Source organism: Meriones unguiculatus, chromosome 1 (assembly GCF_030254825.1).
Source record: "Meriones unguiculatus strain TT.TT164.6M chromosome 1, Bangor_MerUng_6.1, whole genome shotgun sequence".
Lineage (NCBI taxonomy): Eukaryota > Metazoa > Chordata > Mammalia > Rodentia > Muridae > Meriones > Meriones unguiculatus.
Genome location: NC_083349.1, coordinates 99,070,886 through 99,089,003, shown reverse-complemented (window position 1 = coordinate 99,089,003; position 18,118 = coordinate 99,070,886). Strand labels below are relative to the sequence as shown.

Sequence of the window (18,118 nt, the reverse complement as noted above, 5' to 3'; positions counted from 1 at the left end):
CTACCCCTTGGGTCCTGGGGACAGGCTTGGCACCATGTGCCTTTGCCCGCTGAGCCACCTTGCCCACCCTACAATTACATTTGACAGTTTCTTCCAAACTTGCTGGCTCTATGGAGGTTCTGTCTACCTACCCTTAAGTGACCTTATTAATCACAGCTATCAGTCAGCAGTCAGTGTTTGAAGACATTTTTGCAGAAGATAAGAAAGCAAAATGTAAAATAACACCCAGTAGCCAGGTGTGGTGGCACACCCTTTGATCCCAGCGCTCAGAAGGCAGAGTCAGGCAGAACTCTGTAAGTTTGAGGCCAGCCTGGTCTACATAGTAAGTTCCAAGACACCAGGACTACATAGAGAAACCCTGTCTCAGCCTCCAACCCCCCCCCCAAAAAAAAAAGACCCAAGCGGTACATCTTCTTTTTCTCTTTTCCTTCCCAGGGCTCCCCAAATATATATGACCATGAAGTCACCATTGCAGCAGAGGCATATTTGCCTGTGGATGAAACTCTGATTCCTACAGGTCAGTGAATTTAAACTATTATGTTATGTAGAACCATGATCCCTAGCCTGAGAAAGGTTGTTACTGTGTAAACCATTACTAGGGGAAGTCCTAGTAAAAATGGTGGTTTAGTTAACAAGCATACTAACGTCAATCTTTTCAGTTTTGATATTTGTATCATGCTTATACAAGATGTTAACAGTACAATGAGTTGATGAAAAGTATAACATGTAACAAGTTTCTTACAAGGGTACTGGCCATGAGGGCTGTCTTAGTTACTGTTCTCTTGCTGTGAGGAAACACCATGACCAAGGCACCTTATAAAAGAAAAGCATTTAATTGGGGGCTTGCTTAACAGCTTAAGAGGGTTAATCTATGACCATCATGATGGAGGGTGTGGCAGCAGGCAGGCATGGGGCCGGGAGTTTACATCTGATTCACCTGAAGCAGAGAGAGAAAGAGACCAACTGACTGGGCCTGGTATAGGCTTTTGGGACCTCAAAACCCACCCCCAGTGACACACCTTCTCCAACAAGACCACATCCCCTAATCCTTCCCAAACAGTTCCACTGGCTGGGGACCGAGCCTTCAAAGAATGAGCCTCTGGGGCCATTCTCCTTCTAAGCAATGTTGGGAGGGGAGAGGCCAGTGAGATGGCTCAGTGGGGAAAGGTGCTTGCTATGCAAGCTAGACCTGGGTTTGTCTCTGGAACCCACACAAACAGAAGGAGAGCTCCGATTCCACAAAGTTGTCCTCTGACCTTTGAGCACAGGCCATGTACATGTTCATTTGTGTGCCTATACCTTCAGACCTAAACAGCAATAAAGTTAAAATTTTTTACAAAGAAAGAGGGTAAGTATATGGGCCTCCATACTTAACAGCGGGAATTAGAAACTTTCATAAATATAGTGGCTGTAAGAGTCACTGTATGGGCACACACATTTGTTCTCAGCACTCAGAAGGTAGAGGCAGGTAGATCTCTGTGTCACAGGCCAGCCAGAGCTACATAGTAAGACTCCCTCTCTCACTCAACAAACAAACAAGCAAGCAAACAAACAAACCCAAAACCCAACTGGGGAAAGATGCTTGTAGAACTTCCACAGTGTAGCCTTATGGATTCCGTCCTGTTTAGTTCTTGAACTTGGAGAACATGTAACTTTTCATTTTTCTTTTCTCTCTGTCTCTGTCTTTCTCTGTGTATGTTTCTACCTCTCTTTCCTTCTCTTTCTCTCTGTCTGTCTGTCTGTCTTTAGATACTTGGCAAAGCCTTAAACATACATGGTTTTTCTGGCACTCTGTGACTACTCACTCTTTTCCTAGAGTCCTCCCCTCCTCCCCACACATACACACTCCTTCTGCCACGCAGCTTTGTGCAAACCTGTCTTGGGAAAGGCATAGCTTTCTGTCATTCTCTTCATCCCACTCTTCCTGGCAACTGCCAAGATTGACAGCTTGCCTGCCTTATTGTTTTTCTGTCAAACTTGAATAAAACAAGCCCCTTCCCAAAAACCAGCAGGGCGGTGGTGGCTGGTGGTTACACACCTTTGAGACAAAGGCTTCTGTGAGTTTAAGGCCAGCCGGGTCTACAGAGCATTTCCAGGATATCCAAAGCTACACAGAGAAACCCTCTCTCAAAACCAATATAAAAATAAATAAATATGAAATTAAAAAATGGAATAATAATGAGAAATTGAAATAAATGGACTAAAATGTTTTGGCATCTCAGCTTTGAATATTTTCCTGGTTGCTGAGCTGGATTTAAAGGTTTTTCTGTCTATCCGCCTAACGTGTTGTCCCCTGATAGTCATGTGACTCACAGATGGGCAGGATTATTGTACTAGGTACAGAATTATTGCATTGCAGCGTTTATGCAGTGGCTTCTGTTTGTGACTGATAAGGGAGCAGGTAAACTCAGTAGCTCATAAATGCTGCATATGAAATAGATGTATTTATCTATGCACATTTATGAATCATCTTATGCCATTCTGCTGGGTGTTAATCTAACGAAGGTCACGGAAAGGCACACCTGGCAGCTGAAATGCGTCATGATTGTGAGGGGCAGAGAACAGTAGAGCCTAGCTTGGAGCGTAATGGAATGCAGAAAAGTCTCGTTTGCCTCAGTGCTGCACCACAAATGCCACTATGGTGAGATTCTGCACCTTGTACTAATACTGAAAACCTGTTGAGTGGGAGCTGAGAGTTCCGGACTCCGGTAGCGGGAGACCTGTTCTGGTCTCGACTGTTCTGTTTGTTTCTTTATGTAACCTTGGCTGGCCTGCAACTATGTAGAAAGCTGCCTTGGCCTCCCGAGTGCTGGAATGGGGATCTCAAGCGTCCACCACCATGCCCAGCTCTGACTTTCTTCTTCATCAGGCAAAGGGCCTCCTGTGTGTGAGTAATGCTTTAACATTTAACCGCACAGATTCCTAGTTCCTCTTTTGCAAATAGGCTGAAAGTAGGCACCTTAAGCTAAGCTTGGGCTATGTCAGGACAATGTCATTTAAAAAAAAATGAGGGAGACTGGAGAGATGGCTCAGCAGTTAAACGTGCATGCTGTTATTCCAGAGGACTGGAGTTCAGTTCCCAGCACCCACACTGGGCAGCTCACAACTGCTAAAACACCAGCTCCAGAGAATTGAGGCCTCTGGCTTCCACTGGCACCCACACTCATGTGCACTTATCCCCAACACATATACATAATTAACAATAAGATACTGTTTTAGAAAAGTGTAGTGTGTGTGTATATACATACACATATATATACATGTATATATATACACACACATATATATACATATGTATTTAGAAAAATACTATATTTTTTAGAAAATTAGGACACCTATGTTAAGTATTCAGTTTTTTATTTTTTTAAGTTAGAAGACCTGTAAAGCAGTTTTGCAATCAAGAGTATGCACTGTCTTGTCTGAGTTTTGTTGTTTTGTTTTCTGTTTGGTTTGTTTGGTTTGTTGTTATTGTTTGGTTTGATTTGGTTGGTTGGTTTTGTTTCGTTTGTCTTTTAGTTTTCAAGGCAGGTTTTTTTTCTGTGTAGCCCTAGCTGTCCTGGAACTTGCTGTGTAGACCGGGCTTCTTGTCTGGGTCTGATTCCCACTGTCACAGCAGACAGCTCACAGCTGCCTGTAACTACAGCTCAGGGCATCTAACTCCATCTTCTGGCCTTCTTACGGGTCCTTGCAAGCATGCAACCACCTGCGTGAGCACGCAAGTACACAGTGAACGGTGGGAACAAATCTCTTTTAGAAAACTAATTGGCAATGTGTGTATCAGGCAGTGGTTCTTGCCAGGGGGCTCCTTTCCAGGGCCCTCTGTGGATACCAAAATCCTCATCTGCCTAAGCCCCTTATATCAAAAGGTATCGCGTTTGTAGATACCCTCCCTACCTCCTCCCTTATATCTTGTTTTCATTTGTTTTTTGGTTTGAGATAGACCATCACAATGTCATCCAGGCTAGGCTGGAACTTACTGTGCAGCTCACAGTGGTCTCAAATTCACAATCCTCCTGCATCAGCTTCTTGGGTGCTGGGACCACAGGTGTGTACCACCATGCTTGGCCTCCGTGCTCGGCCTCCCTTTCCACTTGTTTACATCTTCTCTAGATCACATAGCATGTACCTAGCATGTTGCAGCTGTATGAATAGCTGTGATACTGTGCTGTTTAGGAATAACTAAAAAAAGAAATCTACACATGTCCAGTACAGATCTAATTTTTTTTCCTAAACAGTTCAGCTTTTCATGGGATCGAATCCACAAATACCAATTCTGGTATTTATAGATGTAAGTACCAACTGTATCATTGTGAAAACTTTCTTTGAAAACCAAATTTGAATAATAATGAACAGAGATAAATACACTCCATTTTCAAAACCTAGAAAATACCTAGCTATTATTTATAATTGCCATCCTTTCACGTAAGAAAGATTTTGTATGTCTTTGTATGTCTGTGTCTGTGTGTATATATGTGTGTGTCTGTGTGCATATATGTGTGTGTCTGTGTGCGTGCATGAGTGTAGGTGTATGTTTTTGTGTGTGTGTGTGTCTGTCTGCCTGTCTGTGTGTGCCTGTGTGGTGCATGCATCCTGCTGTGCTACATCCCCAAGGGGGGGAAAATTAATACCACAGAAGTGAGAAATCTTTAATTTCAAAACAGAGAACATTTAGCTGTAAACTTCTCTATTGTCTCATTTACTTATTCCATGTGTGTATGTGGGTATTCGTGGCAGTGGGTGCCGTGGTAGAAGTGTGGAGGCCCCAGGATAACTTCAGGTCATGTCTTTCCTCCACATCAGCCCTGGGGATTGAACTTGGGTTGTCACTCTTGGCAGGAAGTGCTTTTACTGGTGAGCTAACTCACTAGCCCATTTTTAAAATTATGATAGCAGATCGTCCCAGGGCAGGTAGGATTTCTGTGTACCAGTGAGGCAGTTAGTGTAAGCTCATAACAGGACGTGAAAGTTGTTCTGGAAGGCCATGCGCAGCCCTTCCTTTCTGAGGCTCTGTGAAGATACAGGCAGTCAGCCACTGGTCCATTACTCTCCAAATCCACTGGGACCCCCAGCAGAGCTCATGATGGAGTCCTGGTTCTCTCCCACATACCCATCTGTTCATCAGTCCAGGTTACCACTGCCTGCACAACACTCAAACACAGCTGTGTGGTCCTTTTGGAAGCCTCTCCAAAAGTAGGTACCTACTCTTGCTTTGTATCTCTGTGCTGGAAGAATCCGTAGGCCTGGCCCAGGTTCTACAAAGAACAAGGTTGTAGGAGCCCAAGACTTCCTCTGACTTTTATGGATTTCGTGTGTACCAGAGTTTGCCTGTGTCTGTGCGTGTATAACGTAGGTGTGCCTGGTGGCTGAGAAGTCAGGAGAGGGCATTAGATTGTGAGCCACCATGCGGATGCTGGGAGCTGAACCTGGGTCCTTTGGAGGAGGAGTACCTGTTCTTAGCCGCCCAGCCATCTCTCTGCCCTCCATGACATTAGCCAAAGCTCCACAGCAGCTGACGTAACCTCCTGGTGGTCTTCCCAAAATAACCCTGAGACTTTATGAATAAATACATGCCGAGGCCATGAGCTTTGGCTCACTCGCTGACTAACTTCTAACTTACAGTACCTGTTGACTCTGCACTGTGTGTGCCATGCGGCTGGTTACCTCTCCTCAGTTTCACACCACCGTCTTCCTCAGAATCCCAGGGTGACTCCTTCGCCTCTCTCTATCCCAGAGCTCCTCTCCCTCTGCCGGAACTCCCACCTCCTCATTTCCTACCTCAGCTAATAGGCCATTAGCTTTTTATTGTGCATACAGACACGAGAGATTCCTTCTACAGGTGACTTAATTCTACAACCAGCCCAGAGGGTACACCCATCATTCCACCATCCAGAGTGTGTGTGTGTGTGTGTGTGTGTGTGTGTGTGTGTGTGTGTGACATGTGTATGTGCTCTCAGAGTCACAGATGGTTGTGACCTGCCTGGTGTGGGAGCTAGGAAGCGACCGTGGGTCCTCTGGAAGGGCAGCAAGTGCTGCTAACCTCGGAGCCGTCGCTGCAGCCTCTGATTAGAGGTCCAGCTTTCCGTTGCTCCGCCCGGGTCCTCTCTAACGTGCAGCGTTTCGGAGACAGTTCCCACCACAGTCCTTCCCTTTTGTGGCTAGGACTTCAGACTTAGATTTCTGTTTTTACTCCTTATCTATGGCCTGTAATCTATGCTGTCTTGCGGGCAGATGATGATGGTGCAGATCTAAGCTTTCGGGGTGTTTTTTTTCCTCTGGTCAGACATAGTAAGCAATTTTTCAGGTGATTGGAGAGCTCACATCATGAGATGGTAGCACTTTTTTATTTCACTGTCGTAGGAACACTGAGGCTGGGCCGCTCTCTCTGCCTGTGTGTATCTGGGGAGGAGTCCTGCTCTCCGTTGGCAGGTTTCCTGTTCGCTCACTGATTGGTTGCATAAAATGGACACTGTGGTATAATACATGGCACCGAAACAAGTGCTACAGGAAGAAATGACTCCCTGATACACTGCAAGTTTCCGTGTAAATCTTTACCCCAGGCACCCTTGGCAATTGTAGAGAACATAAAAAATTTCTTCAGCTCTTTTTGGCCGGTAGAGCATAGAAGACAGCAGTCTATGTGCCTGGCTTCTCATTCTCTCCTTTGTCCTGTCTCCTACATGAAGAGGCTGTCCCCTCCCAAGTCTCTGCATTCATAGGGACACGCACAGCTCTTACTTGAGCCCAACAAAATGGTTTAAAGGCACTCTTGCTTTCTCCATAGGAGATTCTTAGCAGTCCTGGAGTTTTATAGCACAAACCAGCAATATCCCTTCTGTGTTCATTACTCAGCTACAAGATTCTGGCATCTTTGTTCTTCTACTGGAAAAACAAAACAAACAAACAAACACCACCACCAACAACAACACAACCAAGCAGGGTGGTATCTCACATGCCTTTAGTCTCACAGCATTTAGGGGTCTGAGGCAGGAGGATCATCTGAACCCAAGAGTTCAAGATCAGTCTAGGTAACATAGACCCCCAGATCAAAAGAAAATAAGAATTAAAAAAAGGAAAAGAACATACATTAAATAAGACAAATATTCTGAATAAAATCCATTGCCTAGGCCTGGCGTGGTGGTGCATGCCTATACTCCCAGCACTTGGGGAGGCAGAGGCAGGCAAATTTCTGTGAGATCAAGGCCAGCCTGTTCTAACAAAGTGAGTCCAGGATAACCCAGGCTACACAGAGAAATCCTGTCTGGAAAAACAAACAAAACCCATTGCCTAGTTGCCAAAACTACTCGGGATGACATTTTTGGTCCTTCTGAGTGCTAGCTATTGATCACTGCCACCCCTTTCTTGCACCTTGGCAGGCTGCCCTGAGGAAAGCATCTGTAGGGCTGAGAGCTCATTTCAACCCACAGCTCGGGCTGCAGTCGACTGCATGTTGGCGGTTAGCTGTTTCCCCAGAGCAATTGTTTTCAGCCACTTAAAACAAACAAGCCCCAAACCCTTGCTGCTCATGAAACATTTACCCATTGGTGGGACCTTAAGAGCCTGCTTTCATCAGGGCATCTTGAGTCCTCTTGAGTGTGTTTGCTTTGTGTGTTAAGAGTCAGATCTAGCCCCGAAATGAAACTCCTAGAGGCCATTTACAAGAAAGGACAGGTAATATCAACAGTGTCCAGAATCCGACAATGGTGGCACAAGCCTTTAATCCCGGCACCCAGGAGGCAGAGGCCAACCTGGTCTACAGAGTAAGTTCTAGGACAGCCAGGCCTACATAAAGAAACCCTTGTCTTGAAAAAAACAAACAAACAAACAAACAAACAAACAAACCAATGTCCAGAATAGAGAAAGCTGCCATATCAGACACTTTTCTTTTCTCATGTTTGTGTGTGTGTATAGGCGTGCTGACACATGTGCACGAGGAAGCCTTAAACTGATGCCTGGAATCTTCTTCAGTCTCTCTTCTACCTCATTCTTTAAGGCCTCTCAATCAAACCTGGACCTCAGAGATTAGGCTGGTCTCGGAGGATCTTGTAGCTTGTGTCATTTCTTTCCAAGGCTGGAATTTCAGGGAAGCCACCTCCGCTCCCTGGCATTTACACGGGATTGAGAACGGAAACGTGGGTCCTCACACTTGTATAGTGAGGTCTTTAACCACTGAGCCATCTCCCTGCTCGCCAGCAACAAGAGAAAACTGTTACCCTAGCAGGTAGCAAGCCAGCTAACTGTGTGCCCGTGAGAGCCCAACCCGGAGATGGATGAGCTCCCGGAGGTGGGTAACTCATTCGCCTTTGCCTTACAGGACGGAAGGGAGTAGGCGGCGACATGGCTGCGGACAACTGTGTTTATATTTTTGCTGTGTTGTATCTATAGTAGTATACAAGGAGTTAAGAAAATAGAAACAGCCCGGTGGTGGTGGTGACGCATGCCTTTAATCCCAGTGCTCGGGGGCAAAGGCGTGGGGAGCTCTGGAGTTCAGGGCCAGCCTGGTCTACAGAGCAAGTTCCAGCTAAGACGACATAGTGAAACCGTGTCTCGAAAAATCAAAAAAATAAAAGCAGAAATGAATGCTTTGGCCAGCTCATCATCTTCTTACAGTAACATTAGGGGTTTTTGTTGTTGTTGTTTGAATTTAAATTTCCTTTCCTTGAGAAAATATACCTCTTATTTTAAAAAAGTTTTACCCAGTCTGCTCAGTGTCCCACCCCATGCTCACCTGCTGTTCTTGCTGCAATGAGTTTTGAAAAGCTCTAAAATTACATGAAAGCAGCCCCAGTTTACCCAAATTAGAGTTCTGGTAGGAAAGGCTTACCACAAGGCTGTGCAGGGGGCCCAGCTAGACGCTTCTATTTTAACTCAACCTCACTCTGTTCAGACCACAATCCCGTCAATGGCTTAATTACTTCTCTGGGGTGGGTCTGTCTTCCCCCCCAAAGAAATAACAGTTTCCAAGGTTGCCTCTTGTTTCCAAGATGCTGCCAGTTCTGAAGGCTGAAATTCGTGTGCTGGCACTTGGGGTTTAGTCTTTCTGGAACCCCTCACAGAAAATTCAAGACTTCCTCCAATCCTGAGAGAATTCCCGGTGTTTATTCAACCATCCGCAGACTTCTTTCTCTTTCCTTCTTGCCTCCTGCATCCTTGGCCCTGCTGACTTTTAGCTCCTGATAGTCCTCCAGCCTGAATCTTCAGCCTTTCACACTGGTCACACTGAGCACTCTGTCGGTGCTCTCCTGGTGTAGGCAACTTTTTTTTCTTTTTTGTCTGATCAGTTCCTAACTTATATTATGGGGACATAAATTTTGATTAATAAATGAATAGACAAATGATGCTTACTCTCTAACTAAAAATAAAACCGTAAAGATTTATTCTCCATCTGGTTCCTAAAGGCATCTAAAGTGCAAATCTTACTTTGGTCCGGGACGTGGCTCAGTTGGTGGATTACTTGCCTAGCATGTGTGAAAGCTCTGAGTTCTTCCGAAGCCCTGCTGCTGCTGTACTGGTGCACACCTCTAATCCTACCCTCGGGAGATGCAGGCAGAATAATCATAAATTTTGGGTCACCCTTGGCTACATAGGAAGTTTGAGGTTAGCCTGGGCTACATGAGACTTCATCTCAAAACAAACGACACACACACACCTTTTCCACATTGCTACCCAGCCAGACATTAGCTGCTTTCCCAGGCTGTTCTTGCCATACCGGTCTCTGATCAGCCCCCACCCTTGTCCTGTGGGGGCTTTGAATGTCCACTTTGCCTCATAAACCCCCACTCAGCCTTCAAGGGTCATTCTTTCTTCTTGGCCATCCTTCCCAGCCTTTTCTGACACAGCTCTGTGCCCTCGGCATGGTTTTGGTAAGATCTGGCACCATGAAGAGTGTCTTTCCAGTTCAGCCCCGTCGCTCTGTTCCTCCACTGGTGAGATGTTCCTCAGAGATCTATCAGGAGAGTTGATGTCTTTGGTTTAAAGCTAGAGAGACGAAGCTAAGGCTGGTGAGATGGCTCCATAGGCAAAAGACGCCTGCCACCAAGCCCAATGACCTGAGGTCAGTACCTGGATTCCACATGGTGAAAGAAGAAGATCAGCCCCCCAGCTGTCCTCTGATCTCCGCAGGCAGACTCCACACACACACAGTGACACACGTGTGCATGTGCATACGCTCCTATACACACAAAGGCACACACAAAATAAAATGTTAAAGAAATATAATACAATTAATATATACACTTAAGGCAGGGGCTCACTGTGGAGCCTGACTATAGAGATCCAGCTGGCTTCAACTTACAGAGATCTTCCTGCTTCTGCCTCGCAAAGGTTGGGATCAAAGGTGTGTGCCACCACATCCCAGCATAAAAATTGTTTGTTTTTTTAAAAAAAGAGATACTAATCTATGCCAAATACAAAAATGAAACCAACTAAGAACTAACCTGTGTGTGTTAGGAACAGCTACTTTTCCCCCAGGCCTTTCCCCTCTAACCTCTTTTGTTTTTAGACAGGGTCTCACTCTTTTGCTCTGGCTTTTGTCCTGGAACTCACTATGTAGACCAGGCTGGCCTCGAACTCAAAGAGGTCCTCTTGCTTCTGCCTCTTGAGTTCTGGGATTAAAGGTGTGTGCTGCTATGGCTGGCTCCTTGCAGCTGTTTTAAATGATATGTTAATGCAGTGTCGTGTGAAAACTGGAACTCAGTTCTGCTCCCCACCAGCCGTGACCTCCTCGAGTCAGCCAAGAGAACTCTGGTCCTTGTACATCCAATATGGGAAATCTGAAGAGCTGAACTCTCACATCCTGTCCCAGTTCTAAAACTCCCCCCCCCCAAAACCACATGGCATGTTAGTCAAAATCTTCTTGACTGGTGTGTCTGGAAATCTGATGGAAGAACCTCAGGGCTCCAGGAGCTCCTGAGAGCCTATGGCAGATCCTGCGTGAGCTGGCCAAACCGTCTGGGTCCGCACAGGGGCTTTGTCTTTCCCCCTCTCTCACAGTAACAGCAGTCTATGGCTGCCTTACTAGGTAATTGTACACATAATGTTGGCCATCGCTTCTGAGAAGAGCAGTAGAGTTTTCCTGATGAGTCAGGCTGGGTTGGGTGGTTCATTTTGTCACGAGTTCATCACGGCTGCACTTCCTGAAAGGAAGCTGAAGGAGAGAGGCGGCACACTAAGAAATCAATGTTCCCCCAAGTTCCACCAGAGAAACGGTAGCCATGAAGGGCTCAAAGAGCGGCTACCGTTTCTGCTTGATCTGATGCATGCAGTGGACTTCACTGGTCCGTCACCTCCTGTCAGGATTCAAGCCTGGGCACTCAGATGCAGAGGACAGAGCTGGCAAGCACACTGGTCTCCTCTGTAAGGAGACTTTACCCGCAGCCCTGCAGCTCTGGAGACAAGCCCCTCCAGCTCCCACTACTCCTCTCCCAGTTTCCATTTCCAGGTGGTAACAAGTACCTACTGGGTGCCAGGTACTGTGTCAGACCTAGGGGAGTAATACTGAACAAACTGGGTAGGTTCTGCGGACATCGGGAATATACAGCAGTGTCCACAGCACAGGCTCTGTCCTCGGTAAAGGAAGGCTACGGTCAAAGAAGGACCGGTGAGGCTGGGGAGATGGCTCAGTGGGTAAGAGCACTGGCTGCTCTTCCAGAGGACCCAGGTTCGATTCCCAGCACCTAAGTGGTAGCTAACAACCACCGTTAACTCTAGTTCCAGGGGATCTGTCTGTTTCTCCTTTCTGGCTTCTGCAGGCACTATATGAATAGGATGCACAGACATACATGTAGGGAAAAAAACCCACATACACATAAAATAAAAATAAAGAAGTACATGTACGACTGGCACTAAAGCCAGGCTTGGCTGGACACAGCTGTAGCCCCAGCACTCTGGAGGCTGAGGCAGGAGGATTGCTGCAAATTTGATGCATTGAAAATTCAAGGGAAGCTCCAGATGCATAGCAAAAGCCTGTGTATATAGATAGATGATAGATTGATAGACAGATATCTAGATACATAGATAGATGATAGATACATAGATAAAAGGCTAGCAAGATGGATGAAGGCGCACACACAAAATAGAGAAGGAAGTAAGTAAATAAATGAATAAATAAATGAAGGGGGTGATGCTATAAAAAATTGGGCCCATGGCATTAGAGCTGCTTGTGCTAGGACAGGTCCTGCCTGAACAGCATGCAAGGAGGTCACTGAGGACCCAGGGACCTCTCCCGGTGGCAGTGACGCTTCCCAGGAGGATACATTTCTGAGGACCTCCCCGTAAAACCATCTAAGAACAGCTCTGTGGGCCTCCAGACTACCTCCCTGAGCAACCTGTGTAAAACATGGCACCCGCTGCTGCAGGATTGGCAGACATGAGCCAGCCCGCTGGAAATTTGGCAGGAAGATAGCTCCGAAGTGAGCAGCAGCCGAGCTCCATATTCTTCCTGTGGAAACTACAGGGTAACATCGAGTGAATTCGTCATGATGGAAGTTATTTGCTAGACTTGATCAGTACCCTTAGAGAACTGATTCTGCACTCATGCCTCGACCTCCCCTACACCCAACAAGGCTACGTAGGGCTTCTCGGGGTCATTCTGTTCCATAGAGGCTGAAAGATAACGGGGCTTTGAAAGCTGCATCAGAAGCTGAGTTAGTTCCCACAGCAGTCTATTTTTATTTTACATGCATTAGTGTTCTGCCTGCATGTATGTCCATGTTGAGGGTGTCAGACCCCCTGGAACTAGAGTTACTGACACATGTGAGCTGCCTTCTGGGTGGAATTGAACCCAGGACCTCTGAAAGAACAGTCAATGCTTTTAACTCCTGAACCATCTCTCCAGCCTCACAGAGTGGAAATTTTAAGGTATTCACTTGCTGCCTCATGCTCTCAGTCTCCAAGATTTGCATGTTAGGCTCCTTGCTTGCCCAACCCTGCAGCTGAAGCATCAATACTAGCCTTCTGAATCATGCCATGAGTCTGAGGCTTTATCTTTAAATCATGGAGGTCTTTGGAGTATTTTAATCCAGGAGACTGACGTTGCACTGTTGTCAGTTTAGAAATACCACTGCACCAAGCGCAGGGGTAGGGCTTCACTGGAGACAGGGACCAGTTGATAAACTATTAATATCCAAAATAGGGATCCAGCTGCAAAAAGGGAACTGTGTAATGTTTAGGAGGTAAAATCAGGTGGCTGGGGAAGATTGCTCAATTGAGTACTTGAAGTCTTGAGTTCCATCCCCAGAACCCATATACAAAGAACCAGGCTTAGAGCATGATGTAATCCCAGCACTGATTAGGCAGAGATCCCTGGAGCTCTCTGGCCAGCCAGCAGAGCCAAATCTGCAAGTTCTAGGCCAGGGAGAGACCCTGTCTCAAAAATAAGGTGAGCCAGGCAATGGTGACACACACCTTTAATCCCAGCACTCGGGAGGCAGGGGCAGGCAAGCAGATCTCTGTGAGTTTGAAACCAGCCTGGTCTATAGAGCAAGTTCCAGGCCATCGAGAGACCCAGTCTCAAAGAGTGGCCCCTGAGCAGTAGAAACGAAGATATTAAACAGTGATTAAGTGGTAGTGGAGGGGAACAAAAAGCGGGAAGGAAAGGAGAGTTACAAGTGCAGGAAACAAGCTTCCAGAGGAGCTAAGAGAGCAATGGTTTAGCCTGAGAAGTAAGGGAGATAAAGGTGCCTGTAGGGTGTCTGGGTAGAGCAGGTGACAAGCAGGTGGGTGTGGTATTAGGAAAGAGAAGAGAGGGGTAGAGATACTGATCAGCATGTGAACTTTGTCGTGCAAACCTTGTGGCTTTCCAGAAGGAAAGAGAGGCTGAGGTGAGAGCAGCAATGTGAGACCAAACTCAAGGGAGCCCACGGAAACTGCCCCTAATATTTTAGGTATGAGAAAGACCCGTGCAAAGGGTGCCGGGGACAAAAGTGTCACTGCTAATCCCACTAAACAGCACGATAGACGGTAGAAGCCAGTTTGTGAATGTGGAGGAATGACAAAGTGAAGAGAGTCAGAGAGTATGGGCCCGTGAGTGGTTCTCAGCTAAGGTAACTTGAATGCAGACTCCTGGGGCCTCATCCTGGTTTGTTTGTTCTGGTTTGTGTGTTTTGCTACAGGCCTGGGGTGAGGTGGCGGGGGTGGGGCGGGGGGGGAAGGCTCTGTCTATCCTCACTAGCCTGTGTGAGAAATGGAAGAGGAAGGGAAGAGGAGAGAGGGCATCTCCAAGAGGCATGGGTCCCAGTCAAATTAGAGGGGTTTTAAGGGAGAGAGAAACTGACTTAGACAATTGAAATGGTTATGAGAGAACTCAGGGAGCCAGGCCGTGGGTGGTGGCAGCACTGGGGAGGCAGAGGCAGACAGATCTCTGAGTTTGAGCCCAACCTGGTGTACAAAGTGAGTCCAGCACAGCCAAGGCTACACAGAGAAACCCTAGCTTGAAAAACCAAAAATAAGAAAAAAGAGAGAGAACGAACCAGGGAATCCAACTGATAAAGACTGAGGCCCCACATTTGTATAGCCTCAGTCAGGGCCTCTCTGCATTTTCATCTGGTTCTACCAGAAGTGAAGACAAGGAAGGTGATTTCAGACCTAGAGTTAGAGTTTTGTCGGATGAAAGGGCAGGATGTCAGAATGCAAGACAGGCCAATGAACATCACTAAATTGATAGTTAGCTCAGGCCATAGACAAAGGGTCTTTCATAAGCATCAAAGACTGAGAAGAATGGAAAGAGAAAATATGGTGACATCTCTAGAAGTCTCTGAGATGATCAGACCTATCAGGAACCTCCGGCCTGTGGCAGAGCCGGAAGGCTTGGAGGTCACAGCTGGGCAGAGAGCAACTCAGGCTGAATTTTACTTAATGGCAAATCCCCGTATTCTGTGCAGATGAGAATCTAAGATGGAAAAACACTGTCATGAAAATGCCTGGTGTGGGGTTAACCATGAAACATTGCCTTCTCACCTGAAACTGACCTGGAACTCAGCTTAGCTTTTCCTGCTGTGGCCGTTAGGTCATCTCTGGAACCCTCACCCTCCTCCACTGCAAGTCAGAGCCAAAAACCAGAAAGCGCTCGGTGGAATGGAAAAGGCTTGGGGGCGGAACCCACCCACACAGTAGTAGAATGACGCCACAAACCCAGCTAGACAGCAGAGGAAAGGGCAGAAGAGCTTTGACATTGCGTGATCTGTGAATTTTTATCAAAACGCTGCCTTTACAGAAAAATCCCAAGGCGCTTTACTTGCCAGCTGCTGGAATGAAGTAAAAATTCCCACCCAGGGTGTTATTTTTCATTATCATTCTCTTTATATTGTTTCCTAAAATAATAACTGCCATTCTGGAGATGATTTACCAAGACGGCTTAATTAGGTGTCAGACGAATACCTGTGCCCATGAGCGCCATTACTGCAGGCCTCCTTATGCAAATCTCTCTGACTGTTCCCAACCTGACTAGCTAAAGAGACATAATTGGAGCAGCTGGGCTGCAAGCACAGCTGGGCCATCCCCATGGAGACCAGACTCCAGCACTGAGTGCTTCCTGTTGCTCCAGCCTTCTTGCTCCCTCTTTTTTTCAGAGACTGTGCAGCAGCCCATTTGAGCTCAGGTCTGTGCACACAGTCACTGGGGAGCTTATTAAAATACAGATTGTCCTCCAGTTGAGACCTGGGTCCAGGACTCTCACAAGCCCTTAGGTGAGGCATGTACGGTTGCTGCTGGTCCTTGGGTCTTTCTCCAAGCAGCTCTCTCCCAGGGCCGCAACAAAGCTCCAGCCAGCCTTTAGGAACCTGTGTCGCTTTCTCATGCTGGCCCCATGTCTCCTTTTGTTGCCCTCCCCATCTCCTCTATGGTCTCTGAAGGCCCTTACTTCCCTGTACCCCCTCTTCCCTCCAGCACTCCGTTCCTGGGCTCTGTCATCAGGCTTGTGTTCTTCAGGTTACTCTTCAGCAGATGCATTCAGCCAGAGCTCATCTCAGCTATGTGACACGTTCAAGGCCAGCCTGGCCTAGATAAGACTGTCTCAAAATTGAAAGTTTTAAAAGACAGAAGAAAAAGTAACCAAATATCAGATTAGTCCCCAAATGAACAACCAGTGTCACTGCTTCCATCTAAATGTGTATGCCACCACCGCCTGGATTTTTAAAAAAAATTTATTTATATTTGTTGTTTTGAGAGAGTCTCAGCTTGCCTTGAACCTGCTACTTAAATCAGGCTGGCCTCTGCTGGGTGGTGGCGGCGCCAAACTTTAATCCCAGTACTCAGGAAGCAGAGGCAGGCGGATCTCTGAGTCTGAGGCCAGCCTGGTCTAAGAGCAAGTTCTAGGACAGTGAAAACCACACAGTGAAGCCATATAAAAAAAAAAAAATATATATATATATATATATGTGTGTGTGTGTATATATATATAATATATATAATGTATATATATACACACACACACGCACACACATATATAAATAATGTATATGTATCTATACACCTGCATGACAGAAAAGGGTATTAGATCCCAGTATAGATGGTTATGAGCTATCATGTGGTTGCCAGGAATTGAACTGGCCTGAAACTCCGTAGTCAAAGAATAACGTTGAAGTTCTGGATCTCCTTCAAGGAGTCATCAGGACATCTGGAAGAGCAGACAGTGCTCTTAATCGCCGAGCCATCTCTCCAGTCCCCCAAACCCTATCTTTTAAACAAAACAAACAAAAAACAAAAACAGGCCGGCCTCAACCTCCCGAGTGCTGGGATTAAAAGTGTGTATGGCTGGCATCAAAGCCACTGTGCCTGGCTTTCTCTGTCTGTTTTGAGACAGAATCTCTAGCCTAGCCTGTCCTCAAACTCACCACATAGCAAAGGATAACCTTGAACTTCTAATCCTCCTCCCTCCAGTGCTGGCACCACATCCTGTTGACTGTTCTTAGGTTTGCTTACTTGTTTTGAAGCAGTCTCTATGTCCCAGGCTAGATGAATAGGCTCCCAAATGAGATGCCTCTCATCCCCTGAACAACCCTTTGAAATAAGTATCACCCAGTGCTTCAGCTGAGGGAGCTGAGAACTAGAGAGGCAGATATATGGTACACAGACACACACACAGAAAAAATGCTTGTCCACATAAAAATAAAATTTAATTTAAAAAAATGTCATTAGGAATGCGTCCTGCTCTCTCCAGTGCTTCATTCCCCTGCTATTTTGAAAGCTGTTGATTTGCTCACACTGAGTTAAGCATCTCTGCCCTTGTGTTTGCTGTATGTGCTGATAGAAAGTGGAGGGGTGTGAACGTTACAGAAGGCGGCCCTGGTGTGATGTCTGGAGCCCTTGCTGCATGACTGTAAGTAGAAACGAGCCGGTATGCTCCTGACCAGCTCCCTGACCAAATGCCCAGTGACGTAACTGCAACATTCTGCCTGTGAATTTTGGCATCTGGTCCTGGGAGGGCGGCATGCTGTGTGATACTCGGCAGTACAGGAAGCCTGTCTTCTGCAGCACGAAGGCCAGGGGTCCTTACCAGGGGAGGTGTGGCTGCCCTTAGGAAGTTCCAAGGACCTTCTGTAAGTGCATATGCACTTGTACTGCAGAGAGAGAGAGAAAGAGAGAGACTATAGCTCCTCCAGTATTCTTAAGGATTCGTGACTCACAGTTTAAAACCCATTGTTCTAAATCCTTAAATAATTAACAGTGGAAACTGAAAAACCGAGTGGAAATATCCTGTTCGTAAATGAAACTGGCCATGCCCCAACACTTCCCTTTTACTGCGTACGCATGTGCATTTATGTGTGTAACAATCAAAACAAGCTAATTGTGTGCCAAGTAGATGCTAGTATTAGCTCCATCTTATAAATGGGGAGATTGACTCTTACAAAGACACAGAACTTATCCAAGGTCAGGAAGTAAGTCCATCTGAATCCTAAGATAGTTTACACAGTTTTGCAAAGCAAAATGCAAGGGAAACCATACAGAACATTTGTTTTTAACTTGGAGCTGATGGCAGAAACCTATAATCCCAGCTGTTTGAGAGGCTGGGAAAGGAGGGCTACAAATTCAAGGTCTGTTCCGTCAAAGTCTCGAAACCCCACCTTAAAAAAGAAAGCAAAAGGAAAGCTTGGTATGTGGCTGTGTGGTAGTGTTTGCCTAAGGC

General features: G+C 46.4%; 1 protein-coding gene across 2 annotated transcripts in view; it reads left to right on the top strand.

Moving 5' to 3' along the window:
- Positions 1–18,118, top strand: part of Galm (galactose mutarotase) — a 52,193-nt gene that overhangs the window by 21,982 nt on the left and 12,093 nt on the right. For both annotated transcript variants that reach the window (XM_021634372.2, XM_060364030.1), the window contains exon 4: positions 436–517. In XM_021634372.2, the coding sequence (XP_021490047.1) occupies positions 436–517 (82 nt within the window). The remainder of the gene's footprint in view (positions 1–435; positions 518–18,118) is intronic.